Source organism: Asterias rubens, chromosome 5, assembly GCF_902459465.1.
Source record: "Asterias rubens chromosome 5, eAstRub1.3, whole genome shotgun sequence".
In the NCBI taxonomy this organism is placed as follows: domain Eukaryota; kingdom Metazoa; phylum Echinodermata; class Asteroidea; order Forcipulatida; family Asteriidae; genus Asterias; species Asterias rubens.
Genome location: NC_047066.1, coordinates 1,137,338 through 1,157,699, shown reverse-complemented (window position 1 = coordinate 1,157,699; position 20,362 = coordinate 1,137,338). Strand labels below are relative to the sequence as shown.

The 20,362-nt window shown below is 39.0% G+C and overlaps 2 protein-coding genes across 2 annotated transcripts; both read left to right on the top strand.

Annotated features, from left to right (window-relative positions):
* Nucleotides 1-78: 78 nt before the first annotated feature.
* Nucleotides 79-18,643, top strand: LOC117290371 (mitogen-activated protein kinase 7-like). Its single transcript, XM_033771732.1, has 6 exons — nucleotides 79-164; nucleotides 3,816-3,957; nucleotides 4,501-6,267; nucleotides 7,591-8,616; nucleotides 8,788-9,064; nucleotides 17,881-18,643. Exons 2-6 carry the CDS (start codon nucleotides 3,849-3,851, stop codon nucleotides 18,053-18,055), a joined length of 3,354 nt encoding a protein of 1,117 aa, XP_033627623.1. The 5' UTR covers nucleotides 79-164; nucleotides 3,816-3,848; the 3' UTR covers nucleotides 18,056-18,643.
* LOC117290372 (putative nuclease HARBI1) lies at nucleotides 11,113-12,935 on the top strand. The gene is made up of 3 exons (XM_033771733.1): nucleotides 11,113-11,606; nucleotides 12,172-12,273; nucleotides 12,474-12,935. Exons 1-3 carry the CDS (start codon nucleotides 11,113-11,115, stop codon nucleotides 12,757-12,759), a joined length of 882 nt encoding a protein of 293 aa, XP_033627624.1. The 3' UTR covers nucleotides 12,760-12,935.
* Nucleotides 18,644-20,362: the final 1,719 nt, after the last annotated feature.

Below are 20,362 nucleotides of genomic sequence, written 5' to 3'. Positions count from 1 at the left end.
CATGAGGTTGGGCGATGTCGTCATTTCATTGGTGGAAGAAGATTACGACATAACTCAATCTATTTTTAGATCTTCACAGCCGCGCGTATAAAATGGTGGACTTTCTTCAAAGTGCCCCATGGAAACACCAATTTTGACTGGGACAGACCTGCGGATATCATATCGTGAGTGTGACTGAAGATTTCTTGTAAATTCATCTCAAGATAGATGACATTCTTGTATAATGTTAAAAGAAAAACTGGAAATAATTTATATTAAAATCGCATTTCTCTGAAAACTGGGTGGTTGTTTTCGAAGCACATCCTGTGTTTTAACATTACTGAATCCCATTCACCAGTTATGATATGGATGATTTTTACGTGTTTATAAAGCCAAAAAGACCATTTCCTTCCTCCATGCTTTTAAGTTTTGTTTTAGACAAACCAAGTCGTCCGTAATTGTGAATGTTAAGGGTTACTTTCGTTTTGCTCCTAACTAACAGTTTTATCAATGACAAAATATATAAAAATAGGCCTAATTAGTAATATTAACAAATAACATCAATGTCTCAATTACATTACAATTACATAGCTTTATTTATGAATATGATTTATTAATCATTAATAAACAATACTTATAGTTAATAAACTCTTCTTTCTCTTGTTGTTTTAATAATAGTATTATAGAAACATCAAGAGAAATAAGAGTTCAACTGGGCCTAAATTGATAGGTCTGCTTACCGTATACCGTAAGCACAGAATCGGTGCTTATGGAAGCAGGGAATTCTGTGCTTACAGTAAGCGTATTTCATGCGTATTTCATTCGGCTTCAGCACGTATGTAAAACTCAAAGTTACTAGGCATTCTATGCTTACAGGGCTAGCGCAGAAATTCGGCGCTTGAACGTATTAGCGCAGAATTCGGTTCCTACTACTTGCCGCCATGTCACTGTCAACTCGCCGTCAACTCCTCCACTACAGATTTAAAATCCACCATAGATGCATATAATTGTTAAGTGATCGCTAAAAGATAATTTTCGGTATAAAAATTTAGATTTTTCTCGTGAAAATTATCTCTAAGCAGCAAAACCGTTGGCCGTCATCTTGCCTTTTCCCAGTGCATGCACAACATGGACAACAGAGGGCGCTTTCCAGCATATGGAATAGTCTTGGCTCAAGATGTCAATGATCGATACTGCATAGTGTATTTATTATGTACTGCACATTGTGTAAATTGATCGCTGACGTCTTGTGTCAAGACTAAGTTGACGGTGGGATGACGGCACAATCGAGTACAGCAGGACCGCAGAATCCAGCTGTAGTGTAAGCAGAGCCATGAAATTGGGACCAGCAATCTACATACATGTATCTAGCTTAATTCTTTTGAATTGAAAGAAATTTACAAATATTGTGCATTTTTTTCTACACAATTAATGATATTTTCAGTTTTGTTTTGGGGTAATACTGTATTTAGTACCAAATGAATTTGATTCGCCCCGCACTCATGACATCACTGTTGCGTAAAGTACCCAGCTCTCATACAAAATGGGCAAACATGCCACACACAATCACTCACTGCATCATCGACAAGTTAAAACTGCATCAGGGGGCTGCCTAGGCTAGGGTAGGGGTACTCGTGGAGACGATAGCCGAAGGAACCTCATACTGTAGTTCTAGGAGTAGGGTAGAGGGTAGCCCTCTGTGCTGTCCACAGATTCAGAGTCCTGCATACATGTATTAGGGCCCGTTTCTTCATAACTCAAATCAAAGCCACTAATTTCAACAGATTCACATTCAATGGCAACATTTATTTTTCTACGGTGGGTTTTTGTCGTCATATATTTCTCACAAATCCATAATTTTCGTGAAATAATGCAGCTCTCAGAGTCCCAACGTTAAAGAAATTCCTGTTTTGATCATATCCTCACAGTGTAACAAGACATAAACTTATGTATTCTTGACTGCTCAGCGTTAACACACAAACGCAACGCAAGATATGCGCGTTGTGTGTCTTGCGTATACAAGGCAGACTGTGAGATTACGCAGAAATTTGACCCTTTTGTTTGAGATCCGGGTATTTGGCTTTTAATTTTAGCAACAGTCTGCGAGTCTTTTGATTGTTGGCAAGATTGCAAATTTTTAGGGCTAAAAAAGGTTCACATATATATACATACATGTAGTGGAGGCTTGCGATGAACTAGGCATGATTAACCATGAATGGGTCAAAATTTTACAACTTTACAATAGAAACAAAATCCATAATAAAAGGTCTAGTGTAAACCTTGTTCTGTGTGGATGTTGGTACAGCCACTTTCAGTTTACAAGGTCTAGTGTAAACCTTGTTCTGTGTGGATGTTGGTACAGCCACTTTCAGTGTAAACCTTGTTCTGTGTGGATGTTGGTACAGCCACTTTCAGTGTAAACCTTGTTCTGTGTGGATGTTGGTACAGCCACTTTCAGTGTAAACCTTGTTCTGTGTGGATGTTGGTACAGCCACTTTCAGTGTAAACCTTGTTCTGTGTGGATGTTGGTACAGCCACTTTCAGTGTAAACCTTGTTCTGTGTGGATGTTGGTACAGCCACTTTCAGTGTAAACCTTGTTCTGTGTGGATGTTGGTACAGCCACTTTCAGTTTACAAGGTCTAGTGTAAACCTTGTTCTGTGTGGATGTTGGTACAGCCACTTTCAGTTTACAAGGTCTAGTGTAAACCTTGTTCTGTGTGGATGTTGGTACAGCCACTTTCAGTGTAAACCTTGTTCTGTGTGGATGTTGGTACAGCCACTTTCAGTGTAAACCTTGTTCTGTGTGGATGTTGGTACAGCCACTTTCAGTTTACAAGGTCTAGTGTAAACCTTGTTCTGTGTGGATGTTGGTACAGCCACTTTCAGTGTAAACCTTGTTCTGTGTGGATGTTGGTACAGCCACTTTCAGTGTAAACCTTGTTCTGTGTGGATGTTGGTACAGCCACTTTCAGTGTAAACCTTGTTCTGTGTGGATGTTGGTACAGCCACTTTCAGTGTAAACCTTGTTCTGTGTGGATGTTGGTACAGCCACTTTCAGTGTAAACCTTGTTCTGTGTGGATGTTGGTACAGCCACTTTCAGTTTACAAGGTCTAGTGTAAACCTTGTTCTGTGTGGATGTTGGTACAGCCACTTTCAGTGTAAACCTTGTTCTGTGTGGATGTTGGTACAGCCACTTTCAGTGTAAACCTTGTTCTGTGTGGATGTTGGTACAGCCACTTTCAGTGTAAACCTTGTTCTGTGTGGATGTTGGTACAGCCACTTTCAGTGTAAACCTTGTTCTGTGTGGATGTTGGTACAGCCACTTTCAGTTTACAAGGTCTAGTGTAAACCTTGTTCTGTGTGGATGTTGGTACAGCCACTTTCAGTGTAAACCTTGTTCTGTGTGGATGTTGGTACAGCCACTTTCAGTTTACAAGGTCTAGTGTAAACCTTGTTCTGTGTGGATGTTGGTACAGCCACTTTCAGTTTACAAGGTCTAGTGTAAACCTTGTTCTGTGTGGATGTTGGTACAGCCACTTTCAGTTTACAAGGTCTAGTGTAAACCTTGTTCTGTGTGGATGTTGGTACAGTAACAGCCACTTTCAGTTTACAACATACCGCCCTCTTTTGATGCGCACTCAATTAGCTGACATTAGGTTTTAACTGTCTCAAAATTTTAACCCTCGCTGCATAGCATGCACTTCTGGTTCCAGTCTATTTGAGCCATTTCGTTTTTTTTGAATTTCTTTCATTTTATTGTGACAAGCAATGTGCTTGAAAATTAGATTTTTAATCATGTCTTAATAATATTTTAATATATTCATCCTGTTTCAGATTTGACTTGTTGACCCAGAGATAGACTTCACAATGCAGCAAGCAGCAGCAAAGAATGCCATGGCATTCAAATCAAAATGTTTGGATGTGAACTTTGACCTTGAGAACTCGGAATACAGAGCCATCCAGAACATTGGAACAGGTCAGTGCAACTTCTATGAAATCATCCCTGAAGGAGATCAAGCAGGGGCTGGCTTGAAATTTGTTATTAAAGGCAGTGGACACTATTGGTAATTACTCAAAATAATAATAAGCACAAACCTTACTTGGTAACAAGCAATGGGGAAAGGTTGATCATTGTGTGAGAAACGGCTCGCTCTGAAGTGAAGTGGTTCTTTTCAGAACCACCCCAACTCATTTAGAGATTATTATTACATGGTGTTACCGCAAACTCTTCTATATTATTATTGAAATGTTTTTTTTTTGGTTTTTTTGGTTTTTTTCAAGAGCACTTATGTACCCTTAAAAATGGTAACGAATTAAATAATTGCTAATTAATTTTCATACATTGTACTTTTTAAAAAACTGCACATTCCATTTGATTTGATAATTCATTCTGTCATTTTTCACTAGCATTGAAACAAGTCAAGTGGCATTTTTACACCCAGTTTACCTTGAATTTAAAACAGTCTTTATTATCCATGCTAAATTTTAAAGTCTTTTGAAACTGTTCTTCTTACCACAGGTGCATATGGAGTTGTTTGTTCAGCCGCACACAAGAAAAACTCTGAGAAGGTAGCCATTAAGAAAATACCAAATGCCTTTGAGGAACTCACAACAGCCAAGAGAACCTACCGGGAACTGAAGATTATGCGGCACTTCCGTCATGAGAACGTTATCGGAATCCGAGAGATTCTAATGCCAAGAGAACCATTGAATGATTTCAAGGATGTGTACGTGGTTCTTGATTTGATGGAAAGCGATCTTCATCAGATTATCCACTCTCAGCAGTCAGTCAGCATGGAGCATATTCGCTATTTCCTCTACCAGATCCTCAGAGGGCTGAAGTATATCCACTCTGCCAATGTCGTCCACCGTGATCTAAAACCCAGTAACCTCTTAGTGAACGAGAACTGTGAATTGAAGATTGGAGATTTCGGAATGGCTAGGGGGCTGTCAGGTAATGTTGACTCCAAACGTAAGATGTTTATGACTGTATACGTTGCCACACGTTGGTATCGTGCGCCAGAGTTACTGTTTTCAAACGATGACTACTCGTATGCAATAGATATGTGGTCAGTAGGTTGCATCTTTGCTGAGATGCTTGGACGTCGACAGATCTTTCCAGGAAGAAATCCCATGCATCAGTTGACTCTCATCATCGAGGTGCTCGGTATGCCACCAGACAAACTGCTCCGATCGTCAAACAGTGATCAGATCTTTAATTTCTTTCATCGGAATTTCGGTGGTAGAAGATGTGTCAATCTGAGAGAGAAATACCCAAAGGTTGATGATAATGGGTTGGACTTGTTATCTAAGATGTTAGTCTTCAACCCAGAGGACCGAATCTCAGTCACTGACGCCCTCGCTCATCCTTTTCTTTCCAAATATCACGATCCGGAGGATGAGCCGAATTGTTATCCTGTGTTTGATTTTTCTTTTGAGCAAGATGATCTGAATGCCCAGCAGATGAGGCAGAATGTTGGCAAGATGATCTTGAAGTACCAGAGAACCAAGCTCTTTGCCGGAAAGAAATTTCCCAGCTCTGCTCCTATCTTGAAACCATCAACTGCAGTTACGGTCACTTCTGCAGCTAGACAGGAAACCAAAGGAGCTACTGCACAAACAGTCGCTGCATCGATTGATCCTGCCAAAAACTTGCCAACTGCCAATCGTGAAGAGAGCATTCCAAACTCAGAAACCAAAAGTTCAACTGAAGACGTTGTCTTTAAAGTTCCGTCCCGCCCTGTTGATGAAAAGAAGGTCGTAGCCTCTGAATCAAATTCAGACAAAGATTCTCTTTCGTCAGTGGAGACTTTAACTGTCGTGGCAATGCCTTCCTTGTCAGTCACAGAAGATGTCGACATGAAAAGTGCAAGAAGCTCAGCACAAAACAATGCAATTGCTAAAACACAAGAACTTTCAGGAGATGCGTCAACGCTTGAGCATCTGACTGCTCCTTCCATCCCAAGAAGTTCAGGAGATGTTGAGATGAAAAGTGCCCACGGTGAGGCGAAACAACCCCTAACTGAGTCTAGTATCACACCTTCCAGTACCAGCTCATCAGAGTCTCTGGACATTGATATGAAGAGTGCAAGAGGTCAGCAAGAAGAGACTGGTTCTGTTGCGGATTCTTCACGTATAGCTGCACCCGTTGAAGAAGCTGTCGGCAAATCTGTAGAGCAGGCTCTGGTTTATGAAAACGCAGGACAGAAAACAATTTCAGATGACACTAAGAAACTCATCAAAGCTGCCCTGCTTAACTCTGCTTTGAAGAACAAAATGAGAAAAGGTGAGATATTAATTCAGTGTGTAGAATTGATTGTTTTACTCTGTGTCACTCTGCAGAATGAACATGAAGTCGTAAAGTGTGATTTCTTTTTATTGACCCAGGTCAGGTAATTTAGTTGTACTCCAATCACACAGAGCTGCCAACTCTCCTTGACTCTGCAAATAGTTCCCTGAAGATAAACTATTCTAAATGTTTAGATTGACACATTTGGAAAATCTCCCTGATTATTATGGGAACTTTTCCCCTTTTATTTGATTGTAATTGTAAATATCTCCCTGATTGTTTGTTGTTCAACATCTTCCTGATTGCAAGATGCAACAGTTGGCAGCTTTTTCATGTCATCTGGAGTTCTGAAAATTATAATTTTTGGCGAGACGTATGATCCATTTTGTTGCAATCATTCCTGAAGTGTTGACATAAACATTCAGTGCTTTGTAATTCTTGCTAAAACTTGTTGGATCAGAAAGTCTGTTCTCTGTGGTATATGTACTGTATGTGAAGCTGCTGTGTATTAAGAAAGTGTCAGCTTTTTTCATCTTGCCATTTGTTAATGTCCTGAAGTTTAAACTCTATCAGAGTATTTCTCCGAGCCTAAAAAAGATAGACTAACCTTTTCTTTTCTCATCTTATTTGATTGTGTTGTTTTGTTATTATTACACTGTGTATTAGATTTTCATTTCTTTATATTAAACTTGGGTTTCAACATCCTGTCAATTAGGCCTGACAAATAAATTTCTGTGGTCGTTTAAAATGCTAGAAAAAAAAGGTATATTTGAAGAAATATTTTTAAGTACTAAAAATATGAAGTGGAGTCTTTTTTTTAATGAATCAGATTTAAAAACTTGTTTAGTTAAATCTTTAATTCTTGTGACATTTAAGAGTTGAAACATGCAGCCAGGAAACTTTTAAATTCATGTATACAATTTGTATGCTTGATAGGTAGCCCTGGCGGCTTTACACTTTCGTATTGTACTACAGTGACGTCCTGGATATCAGGGTCCATTTCTGGGGCGGAAAATTTTCAAAGCTTCATTTTATAACTCAAATCTTACCTGCAAGAAAGCACCAATTTCAACAGATTCACATTCCATGGCAGCATATATTTTTCTGCTGTGTACAGAGGAAGAGTCCTATATAGGGCAACATGTAGCTTGATAGGGTGTGATTAGCTAGTCAGATTACAGCAAACAAACAGTTGTTTTTGGCAAGCCATACCAGACCAAAAACCCACACTCAGGATGTTTTAAAATCTAAGTTTACCAACAGATTTTCATTCTGTCATATATTGTGATTTCTAATATATTTTTTATTAACAACTTTCAGATTCCGAGGGCGAAAAAGGTGGAGGTAAGATGCCAATAACTGCCCTAGCACGCCAACGAGAACGTGAACAGAAAAGACGCCAGAAGCTCCGTCGATCTCAGGAGCGTCAGAAGAAAGGGAAGGGAAAGGGTAAGAAGAACGCACAAAACGATGATGAAGCCAAGTCTGTCTTGCTTACCGAAGAAGACAGGAGTATGCTTGAGAGATGGAACAAGATGCAGGGTAAAAACAAGGAGCAAGAGTCCAACGTAGATGTCATGAATGCTCCACAGAGTATCGCAGAACCTTCAGTGATTGTGACCGAACCAGGGAAGGATTCCAACACTCATGTTGACTCCATTAATGCCGTGACTTCCGTAGGGGTTTTCCAGAGTGCCCAACTTCCACAGGAGCCCCTCTCAAGCGAAAGTAAGGAACAAGATGCAGCCCAAAGTGAGATGGTCTCAAAGGGAGAAATCCAGTCTCAAAGAGAAATGGATACAAATAGCTTACTGTCCCAACCACAGAACACTCACTTAGTGTCCAGTTACAGCGGTACATTCCCATCATCGTCATTTTCTCTCCCTACGTCATCGCAAGGGCAACGCCATCAGCAGACGTCTTACAAGATGCAGTCTTTGGCTGGATCGGGGAACTTCACCGTTGGAGGTACAACACCTTTTTTCAGCCAATCTCTCGCTTGTAACCCTACCCAGGTTCCCTACACCGGGAGCGAAGGGAATAACTCTAACAATGTGAACACAAGAGATCAACCACACTCATCAGCTGTTGAAGCGCTGTCGAGTAAAGCCTCCATGTCCACCAGTAGTTTAACTACTCAATACCTTAGTGGGTGTCCACCAGCAATGACGTCACCCTCTGCAGACTCCCAGGCCAGTAAGATGGACAATAGCTTCCAGCAGTATCGATCACGCCACTACTCAGATCGGGAGACTCCATCACCACCTCACAACATTCAGCAGTCTCCACCAGCTTATGAAGATGCCATGAAATCAAAGTATACAACAAGTTATACGAGCCCAACAGGTTAGTTGCCCATTTGTTGTATCTTCGTTTTTACCAAACCTAAAAATAGAGCTTCGCAGAGCGACGCCTTTTGGTATAAACCCATCTGTAAAATACATGTTTAAAAAGGAACAAATTTACTGACATGGTGTAACACAAATTGAAATTGATATTAATTTGTTGTTTAAACAGGATTGCAAACAAGCTATCCTTACAAGCACAACACCCACTACTTGAGCAACAACCGGCAGACTCTAATGACTCAAGCTCTCCCACTAAACCCTCGTACCACCGCCTCCCCTCCAGAGCTAGCTCATGTTATCCACCAGCTATCTAAGTCAGCTATGGAAGACAGTCTACCACCAATCCTTCAAGTTACGCCTAAGGGGAATGGAACAGGGTACGGACTCAGCCTGGATATTGAAGATTGGTTTGAAGAAAATTCTTTAGGTTCTCCAAGAGGAGCAAGGTAAAGAATGAGGATTAAAACTCATGTTGTCATTCTATCCTATCATACCTGCCCCCGATTTCACGAAGCGCTGCGACGCGTCGCAAGTGCAAGTTGCGACCGGTTACACGTCGTAAGTTGCGATGCGTATAAATCGATTTCATGAAAGTTACGATGCGTCGGATACGTCGCAAGTTCCTTGACAACGAGGAAGAACACGTCGTAAGTTGCGACTACCCAAAGGGTCGTCTTACGATGCGATATCTCATTGATAGCGCACAAATACATGCAAAATGGCGTTAATGCTGCTTGCAAATCGAGAAGCCGGAAGAGCGTTGCGGAGAGAAAGACTTTTTCGCGACAGAACTAACCCTCTCGACAGTCTAACTGACGATGAAATATTCCGTCGGTATAGATTTACCAGACGGGGTATTTATCACATCGTCGAAATGGTTCGTGGAGACATTGAACGTGTCACAAGGGTAAGCTTTTAAACGTCCAATGACGGCTGGCCCCTTTTAGTTTGTTTTTTAAATTTCCATATAGAACTATAGGCCTAAATAAAATAATGTTTGGGTGATATGAGGGGGGGGGGGGTGCAACAAACTAATCGTTGTCTGATGAGAGACAACGTGATTTTACGTCTATTTTTACAATGCCGCCCTCTTGTGGATTGACCCTCACGCGGCGGCGGCTGATGACTGCCGACTGATCATTAACCAACCCACACACAATGATCTTTAGCCTTCAGTCAAGGCCCAGCTGCCGCCCAGAGCGCAACCACACTTCTCAGCACGAACAAGACTGGTACCAGCGGGGAACTCCCCCATCTTTTTTTTCGTTCTAGACAGTGGTGGCGCTGTTGGTTTGGGCAGCAAACTCAAGTTTCTGAAATATTATTGTTAAATACCAATACATTGTAGCTCTCTTTAAAAAAATATCCTGATTTGTTTATAATTATTCCCTTCAAGTTTTTATTTATTTATCAATTTCCTTTTTTCTTCTTTTTTTTGTAAAGTAAAACTACTAATAAACCAACCCACAAAACTCTTCCACACTATGTCCAATCCAAACAAAGTTGGCCAATCAAAATGAATTATATAAAGTTATATCTGGTTATGAAACACAAAGGATCCTAAAAAGCATAGAGCACATAGATACACGAGAGAAAACTAAGAAATACCAGTTTATGATTAGAGGAAACCCCCAATAGGGAACATTGGGCCAGCATATAATGTCCTATACCAATGTATATTACTGACACAAAGAAATTAAGTCAGATAGACATATGAAAATAAGTTTCTTTATTTACACCAGAAATAAGCTTATTCTAATACAAACAACTAGTTTTGACTACTCTTCACAGACTGTTTATATTAAATTTGACCAGCTTTTTCAAACATGAAACAAAAAATACACTTTATTATAACACACAAAATATTTTACTGCTTAAAAATTTGTTTATTTTATAGTAAAAGGGCATGATAAGTTCTCTATTATTTCTATCACATGAAATATCACATGAAATATTGGTAAACCCTTGCAACATGGAGAGTAATATAAACTTGCCATAAAGGATTTGGGTACCTTTTCAAAATGTCCATAGATTTACATTAAACTTACAGGGTTTGAAGATAATGATAGTGGAAAGCTCCCCTTCAAATAATACTTACTGAGGTGCTGCAGTTTTTGAGAAATGAGTAAAACAATGTCATAAAAATACGTTGGTAAATGATTAAAATAATTTTCGTCTCATGAGACGACAATAGGAGACTTTCCAACGCTAGGTGGCAGCAGACATACCGGGTAAATTTCCATTGTTTACGTAGTTCTGAACATGCGCATAATTCTGAGAACAATGGATTTACCCGGTAAGTCTGCTGCCCTCTATCGTCCCAGAAAGTCTCCCATTATTTGCATGCCACTGTTTTACTCATTTCCCTAAACTACAGCACCTCAGCACGTAATATTTTCAGGGAAGCTTTCTACTATCATTATCTTCAAACTGTGTAAGTTTAGTGTAAATCTGCGGACATTGTGTTTTTTGTCCTACAAAACTATGAAATGAAATGCTGAAAGTGTTTTTCTTTTCACAGCGTAGCAATGCAATTCCAGCTCACATGCAGGTACTGACAGCATTAAGGTTTTATGCCACAAGTTCATTTTACACTGTGCATGGAGACCTTCATACCGTCAGTGTACCATCAGTGTGCAGGATAGTACATGGAGTAACACGGGCATTTTGCAGACTGGCAAACGTAGTCATCAGGTTTCCTGCAAACTTGCAAGAGGAAATGCAAAAAAAAAGAGAATTTTTTGCACTGGCCAACTTCCCTGATGTGATTGGAGCAGTTGACTGCAGCCACATTCGCCTCTATGGAGCACCATTAGGTGATAATGAACATCTGTTTGTCAACAGAAAAGGGTTCCACAGCATAAACGCCCAAGTGATCTGTGATGCGAAGTTTAACATCATAAATGTGGTTGCCAGATGGCCGGGGAGTATGCATGACAGTGCTATTTTTCATGGAAGCCGTATCAGTGACAGATTTGAAAATGGGAGGTTTGTCAGAAATTTTCTTTCTACCTGGTGTACAAAAGAAAAAGAAAAACAATTTCATCCAAATTAAACATCTGAAATTTGCACAAAGTGAGGGAAATTGTTTGCAGAAATTAGCTAACATCACCATGCCTTTTTATATTGAACATTACAAAAATTTTAATAGGAATAAACATAAAATAAAACTTAAAAATCAAATGTCCGATTGTATTGGTACAGTATTCACAATTTTATCAGTTTGTAAGCTCACTGTTTCTGAAGATCATGCCAGTACCAGTCTTCATGGGATGTTTCCTTCTGAAATCCTGTCAAAGGCGAAAAAAACAGAAGATGAAGATATATAGTTTGTTGACACAACTCAAATTGAAATAATGTGTCTATATAGTACAAATGTGCAAGGTTTTCAACTATTTTCTCGTGACTCAAACAACAGATTAAGCCAAACTTTGTTTTTTTGTTTTTTGTCAACACTGAACCAAACAAAGTAACAAAGTTTCAATCATCTTTATAAATCCTTAGCTTTACCTAATCACAAAAAAGTAATACATATTTATCTACCTGCAACCAGATTCCATGGAGTTCTCATTGGCGACACAGGGTATGCCCTTCGTCCATGGCTGATGACCCCTGTACAAGATCCAGCAACAAATGCTGAAAGAAGATACAATAGGTATAGTAGTTTAATATTGATTTAAGCCTCCATTACTATTAACAAACTATCAGTTACAATATAATTGATAGTGAGTTCATGTGGCAGGTTTAAATTATTATCGCAATGTTATGACATAAATAAATAAATTGCAATATTAAAGAAAGATAAACAATACATAACATACTTGTTTCAAATTATCGTGCATTTTTTTGCCTCAGGAGTCATAGACGAACACGGGTTGTCATTGAGCAAACCTTTGGACAGCTCAAGAGAAGATTTCCTTGCCTTTCCCTTGGAATGAGGGTATCCCCAGAAAGGGCATGCTTCATCATAAAAGCTTGTTGTGTACTCTTTAACATCTCCAAGAGTCTCAGGGAGCCTGAATTTGATGGTGATCTTGATGAAGATGCAGACGACAACTATGAAGATGAAGGCATTCAGTACAACGGCCCTTTGCATGATGGCACAGTCAAGAGGAACGAACTAATCAATCGCTATTTCTAAGAGAGAGAACAAGATTTGTCAGGGGGTTGTAAATAAGCGATTAAAAGGGTAGCGACGAGTTCTTAAACGGCAGTTAAAACCGGCAGGGTCATGGCATGTGTTCGACGAGGGCCTTTTTTGCACGGCAAAAAAACATGCAAGGTTTTAAACGGCCGTTTAAGAACAAGTCACTAGTCTTTTATTCCCATTCATAAATACCTTTTTTGTTTAAAAAAGCATAATAAATCATAAAGTAAGAAACTCTGTTAAGCTTATCCATTTCCGACGTGCTTGAGCTCCGTGTGTTGCATTGTTATGACTGAGACAACAGTTTGCGAATCTGTTCGTGCGCACATAGTCTTGGTGCAAGGTGTCTCATTTTCCTTTCACACACAGCACGGCCAACTAACCAACAGCGCCCGCATCGCCCGTAACAAGAAACGTCTTGCACCAAGACTAGCCCAGAGTATCCACTCACAACCGGTTATAAACACTGGTCATTATTAAAGGTTTAAACACCCCCACATTTTTTATTTGCAGTTCACATTTTCTCAACCCTTGCGCATTATTCTGATATTGGCAGAAAATTACTATATTTCTCCTTCAAATTTGTCAAAAGCAAGCTTGCAACTACCAAATTTAATTGCAGTACACTATGTGCACCCGGGCAGAAGTAAATTTGAATATGGGACGCAGACGCGCTATATTTTTCGCTGTTCCACTCGAGCTTGTGTGATAACATGTATAATCCCCAGACTTGGCCTAGGGGAGAGGGGTCAAGGAGCTGAATTTGACACACTGTTCGGTTTTTTTTCGAATTCTTTGGCACTAAAATTAATAACAACACAAAAAAATGCACATACATGATTCATTATTGTGTTCTCTTTTCCTTGAGACTGAATGTGTCTTTTAATGATTTTCTTTTAAGAACAAACACAATTCTTTTTATACAATTATGTAAATAGGTATACAGTAAACAGACCATGATATTTTGTTGTTATAAATTACATGTACAACTGAAATTACTAATCAAAAAGGAAAGCTTCAGAACCTCTGTTAAAGACACTGGACACTATTGGTAATTGTTAAAGACCAGTCTTCTCACTTGGTGTATCTCAACATGAGCATTAGAATAAGTTGTGTACTTTAAGATTTGAAATGCAACGTTAGGAGAATATAAAGTGTTGAAGTTTGAATAAAATGTTGTATTGACATCATCCAATTGGCACACTCAGTTATTTTTATCAAATACATGAACTAGGATGTCTAGAAATGGCCTTTTGCACCCGCTGCCCCCCCCCCCCCAAACCCAAAACAAAAATGTCTGGTAACAACCAACCTCTCCCCATTATACGTTACCAAGTAAGGTTTTATGCTAATAAATATTTTGAGTAATTACCAATAGTGTCCACTGCCTTTAAAGCTTTGACTGAAACTATAAAGTAATTCCCGCAATAATTATGGGCAAATTAAGAGGATGTTAAACGAAACCTCCCCCCCACCCCCCAAGAAAAAAATAAAAATATAAATGAAGAAACAACTTATTTATATTATTTAATAATATATTACTTTAATAATTTATCAATTAAATAATTTATTTATATTATTTAACAATTTTGTTTATTTCTAGCTAAGTCAACAATTATCCATTAAAATATGGCAAGGCTCTGTCCAAAACAAGGTAGACCAACACAAACATCTTCAAATAAAACAATTAACCCTCATTCACTAGTGTCATCCCATTTTCCTGCAGCTTCACATTTAACAAGACACTTAAGGTTTGGCTGATATTAGCCAAAGCTTCTGCAATCTGTTTAGAGACGCCTAACTGTTCCTTTGCTACTACCAACCTTTCCTTTTCAACATTATATATGGCATTATTAGGTATCCTTGTACATGTACTGAGTTTGGTGGTCAGCTTTGGTTTCTTTGCCACCACAGGCATATCCTCTTCCTCCCCCTCTTCCTCTTCCTCCCCCTCCAGCTCACACTCATCTTCTCCACCATCTTCAACAACCGCCTGTCTTGCATCTTCGGCAGCTATTACTGTGGAAGTTGTAAAGTGAAGAATTAGACAAATTACGTGCAAGTTCAATACCATGGCAGCAAATTTTATAGTTGAAAAAAATATTATCCTCATGAATAGTTAGTTAAAAAGAAAATGTAGTTACCATATGCCACATTGTTGATCATGGCCACGTCCTCATTAAGGTCCGTCTCACCATCTTCATGGTTAACAATGCCATCCTTGGCAATGGGGTCCAACACATCCAGTACAATATCATACGTCTTGTTTGGTTTGGGCTTCGGACCCCCTCCTGAAAGCAAAAACAAGTAAATTATTTCAGAGCAGTTCATCACCCACTTTCATGACACTTGCAATACGCACTGTCTAATAAAAACACTGGAAGTAAGTAAAGGTTTTTATACCACCCTCCAGTTCGAGCATCTGATTGGTGGATAACGTTGGTTATTACACGAGCACGAGTGGAATTCAAAAAATATTGTGCTTGCGCGTCTCATATTAAATGAGGCGAAGACCGAGTTATACTTTTAAGGTGCTTCTGTAAACCCAGTGTGGTTTATGTAATTGGCTGAGGGCAGAGATGGTTTTTGTGAATGATGAGCTTGGTGTGTGTTACTTCACATGTATATTTGCAGAACAGGTTGTAAGCCCCCCTCCCCCCCCCCCCCCGCAAATCCCCACAGAGCAGAGCTGAGATGGATAAAATGGAATGAAATACATTGCACGGTAAATAGGGATAAATAAGTACCCCGAAAAAGGAAAACTTACTCACCTGTCTTGGAAAACTCTCGGTGGTAAGCCTTGGCCTTGCTGGCCACATCTGACCACTTATGACGGATCTTATCATGATCACGCTTGCGTCCCCCACTCGCAACAAGAACTTCTGATAACTGTTTCCAGTGTTCAGTCTTCACACTCTCCACACCTGCATCGGCCTTCTTTCCCTTCGTGTTCGTTCCAAATAACGCGGCTGTATTTGCTTTCACAAAGGCACACAAAACCGCCACTTCTTCATGCTCCCAGTTTGGTGAGCGGTCAGACGTTTTAGTGTTTCTGCACACATTTTGTTTATATCGGCAAAAAAGTGCACAAAGTTACATTAGCCTACTACAGTCATGACAGTCATCAAATGTAAATAAAAACCAAGTAAGTCGCAAGCATTGCTGAGTTTTCTCTACTAACATGACTAAGTAATAAATTTTATATGGTATTTTATAAGGCTATAATTATATATTTATAAATAATTTATATTAATTTTGGTTTTTACCCACACACCGATGTGTGTTAGTTAGCACTGTATACTCAGTACTTTCCCCTGAGTCCTGTGAAAAAATATCACAGGCATGTTACTCGGGTGGGATTGGAACCCACACAACCCTCCTGACGCTGGCAATTCTAGAGCAATAATTTATGGTATTTTTATTATAGCATATTCTGATGATGATAGTGACTCGTTTTGTGACAGTTTTTGATTGTCATGAATGAATTGATTGATGCCCAACACATTTTTTGTGTGCTACCCTCAGGCTCTGGTCAGTCGGTGCTCTACAAAGATTCATTTCATGTCATGTAAATTGTAATTATTGACATATTATTTTAAATAAATAAAATAACTGTCAGGACAGTGAGTCTGACACTCAGTGTAGCAGATTGTTATATTCTGCAAGAACCAAATTGTTTCACTTGATTGAAGTTGCTGTCGAATGTTGTAAATCGTTTCCTCGCTCCACAAAACAAAAACGAGAACAACACGCTAAACGATACATAACGTTAAACAAAGTTACATGTACGTACGCTTTTTTCATGTTTTTGCTGCAGCGGGCTGATACTTGGTTCAGTAACAACAACGAACAGTTGACCTTTTTATCGTAGCGACTGACTGACTGTGTAACTGTAATGTAATAATTTGCACTCGGAATACTTGAATGTAGTCTCTAAGAATGACACCCAAAAGATCGACACAATTCTACTCAACAACAATACTTACTTTGAGTGAGTACTTTCAGCGCCTTTCACAACTTCAGCAGACGACATTTCACTCGCTTTTCACTCTACTCCAATCATTTTCCACGATTTCTCGCCAGTGCGTCCATGTGTGCGTGGAACGGTACTGAGTGTCTGCCATCTTGAATGAATTATATACGACTGTTCCATGACCCAAGTTGCAACAACACGAAACAGCCGTACAACTTTAATAGTTCATCCTCGTCCAAAGGGTTGTTTTTATTAAGAGTGAAAATGGTTTGAGTTGCAACTCGTCGCGCTTACGACGTGTTTGGTGAAATGGATTGTGGAACTCGTCGCAGCCGCGACGTGTCTAAGTCTGCGACGCATCGCAAACCCTACGATGCTTCGCTACTTGCGATGAGTTTCGTGAAATCGGGGGCAGATTATTCAGGTTATTCATTGTATAATTTTCATTGTATTCTGTATTTCTCTTTTGTTGTATACGTATGTTTGTGTTTTGTTCTGCGCCTCGGAATAGGGTCTTGTACACTAACACTAGATAGATGGCGCATTATGCATTATTATAGTTATTATTATATCTAATAACTAACCATCCACAACCCAATCAATTTTATTACATGTACCTATTTTGTTAGACCTCAAGGGCTTCGGTACTTTTTGTAACACAAAACACAATGTCCACAGATTTACATTAAAATTACAGGGTTTGAAGATAATATTGGTAGAAAGCTTCCCATACAATTTAATTTGCCGAGGTGCTGTAATTTTTTAGAAAAGCGTAAAACATTTTCACAAAAATAATTATTTTAGCATCTACAATGTGTTTATCTGTTCTGGTATTTAGTAACCTCCAGATGAGCAAACCCAGGCACTATTTTTTTACCATACACATTAATTCAAAATTGTATATGAGGCAACACAAACACCCAGACTGGGTGTTGCCCTGGACCAGGTTTGCCCCAAACATGGAAACTGTCAGTTTGAGGAACTCAAATTCATGCAGAAAGGTGTGACATAGCCAGTCATTGTACCAGACATTATTCAAATCTAACTTGCAACTGGCTTTTTGTACAAAGGACTGCATTTATGAGCGAGTAACTTATAAGTGAACTTACTAAACTGATGATGCTTTATTCTGTTTTATTCAGTAAGTTGGATTCTGGGCCACTGTCTGCATCGCTGCTCTCTGATTGGTTAGAAGTCCGTGACATGAACGTGGATGACATGATGGCCGTACAGCAGGAGTTGGGTTTAACCTCACCCTTTAACCTCTCCGATATTCCTGGACTTGCTGATTCGCCCAAGAACAAGGATAGGGTTTAAGACAACTGCTCTGAAGGTTTTTAAATATTTTTTGTATGCATGTTCGCCCAAAACAAGGTTCAAAGCCACTCTTGGTAAAGGGGCTACTAGAAGAAAAACTCTTCAATGTGAAAAGAGCTCGGGGAGCTGAAGGTAGGAATTGATATTCCTCTTAAAACAGTCTGGATTGTAGGATGGAAGGAAACATGTACCAGGCCAAGAGTTCCAAAGAGATGCAGTACATGTACATGGAATAAAGCTGTTGGAATGGCTCATCGTTCTACATCTCAGCAAATGCAATACATACATTTATAGAGCGCTTTACTCATCAAAGATGGATGCACATCGCTAAAAGGTGTGTAGAAAATTAACCAAAGAATACAGTTAGACATGTAGGTCATTAAGTAGGATTTGAAACTTTGCACGGTGGGGTTATAATCAGGTGGGGTTTGTGGTAGCACCATGTGTAAATCTCTTTTGCGTAGAGTTGGTTCTGAGAAGCACTGAGAAATACATTTCAGTATGCTATGATCATCTTCACGAAGACGAGCAGAGAATACTGATCAAAATGCTGATCAGAGCATACTGATCAAAACAACGAAGACGAGCAGAGAATGTTGAAATAATGACTTGTCAACCACCAGTTCTTCTCAGAACCAACACTCCTCTAAAGAAATAAACACATGGTGCTACCGCAAACCTCATCAGATGTATGTCATTGTTCAAAAGAAGTGAGCAGTAGATGCACTGTGGAAGCTCAGTCTGGAAAAAATAGTCAAAGAGTGCGTTGGAAATAGGGAGGTTTAGCTGTACGTTCTGCAATTTTAGCATTCGTGAAGTTTCCATTTTTCACATCAGGTACGTCTGTGCGCACTGATGTCGTATGTGAGCATGCAATAAGCCTAAAGTGGCGACGTCACCCAGAAACTACATAATTTTTTTTCTGTTCAGATTCATGTATTTACTCACGTAGCATGCAGCTAAACCTTGCTATTATTGAAAATATAAATGTTCACAGATTTGCACATGATATAAAGATGATGATGTGAACAACTTTTCTTTGAATATGTTTGCCTGCAATGCTATGGACTTGTCTGAGAAATTATATTTATAAGTAATTAGTTTTAATCTTGTCGGTCCAAAGCTCAATTGATAACGGTGAAAATGTTTTATGGGGTTTTTCACTATTTTCTTGTGTCTTTCGTGACCAATTGAGCTAAAACTGTCACAGGTTTGCTGTTTCATGTGTATATATTTGGGTTACACGAAATGCCAATACTGGTCTTTGACAATTACCACTGTTGTTGTCTGCATGCGTTAAAGTGACTTCCTGCCACAAAAGAAATAAGAGAATAAAAGAATTGCATGGGGTGATTCATAGAAACACCCTTTAAAAAATTTACCTAGTCTTGAAAATATTTAATGTAAGACTTGTTAAAAAAAAACTCTTGTTTTCTCTCAACGTACCATCTTGACCTCATTCCTATTTTCATTATTTTCTGAAACCTTACTGATTATGAATTTCATACTAGAACCATTTTCTTTCTGTGAAATATTTCCCTCTGAAATGAAGTCATTTATTGTACAAAACTGTATCTAAAGCCTGCACAAAAATGCAATAGTTGATTTCAGTTGTTCCAACCAAAATTATGAACAGTGCGTTTCCTTTTGACTCGCACAACAGACTTGGTCCAAACTTGCACAGTTACATGTGCACATTACGGTTTCTCACAAAATTCTCAAACATTGTCTGTTTCTAACAATCCTGTCCAATACCTTTAATTAAAAGTATAACATCCTTATATCTTGGGAAGGATTTGGCTGTCAATAACGTATAATTTCAAGTGCATTTAAGAAAATGCCATTTCTTTTGTGTGATTAAATCTATTTGTTTGTGAATGAAAAGTGATTTCTAAATAGTTTTTTTTTATCAATGATTCCTTCTGTTGTAAGAATCTGAAATATGTCATTTGTGGCTTGTGGAAGCTCTCGATAGGCAGATTGAAAAACTATTGTGTGAAGTTGTGAACTTATTAAAATACATTTAATGAAATAGAACCGTGTATTACTCTGATGTATGGCTAAGGAACAGCAAGCAATAGATTGTTAATGCACGATGCACAGACACAGTTCTTCCACTTTTGGACTTTGAAATGTCCTGGCACTGACGACACCCCCCCCCCCCCCCCTTCAACCACAGTTATTTATCATTACTTCATCTCAATTGAACTCAATTTCTCTAACTTCACCCAAATAGCTAGACTTGACGACAAGTCGTCAGCGCTGCCTGTTACAAGCACACATTATGACGTTCATGCAACAGACACA

What these genes read in the sequence shown, in the direction of transcription:
- LOC117290371 (XM_033771732.1), top strand. Translation starts at nt 3,849, where the DNA reads ATGCAGCAAGCAGCAGCAAAGAATGCCATGGCATTCAAATCAAAATGT. An exon ending in CATCCAGAACATTGGAACAG is followed by an intron (nt 3,958 to 4,500) that starts GTCAGTGCAACT and finishes TTCTTACCACAG; the next exon opens with GTGCATATGGAGTTGTTTGT. An exon ending in GGTTCTCCAAGAGGAGCAAG is followed by an intron (nt 9,065 to 17,880) that starts GTAAAGAATGAG and finishes TGTTTTATTCAG; the next exon opens with TAAGTTGGATTCTGGGCCAC.
- LOC117290372 (XM_033771733.1), top strand. Translation starts at nt 11,113, where the DNA reads ATGCTGAAAGTGTTTTTCTTTTCACAGCGTAGCAATGCAATTCCAGCT. An exon ending in GACAGATTTGAAAATGGGAG is followed by an intron (nt 11,607 to 12,171) that starts GTTTGTCAGAAA and finishes ACCTGCAACCAG; the next exon opens with ATTCCATGGAGTTCTCATTG. An exon ending in GCTGAAAGAAGATACAATAG is followed by an intron (nt 12,274 to 12,473) that starts GTATAGTAGTTT and finishes TTTTTGCCTCAG; the next exon opens with GAGTCATAGACGAACACGGG.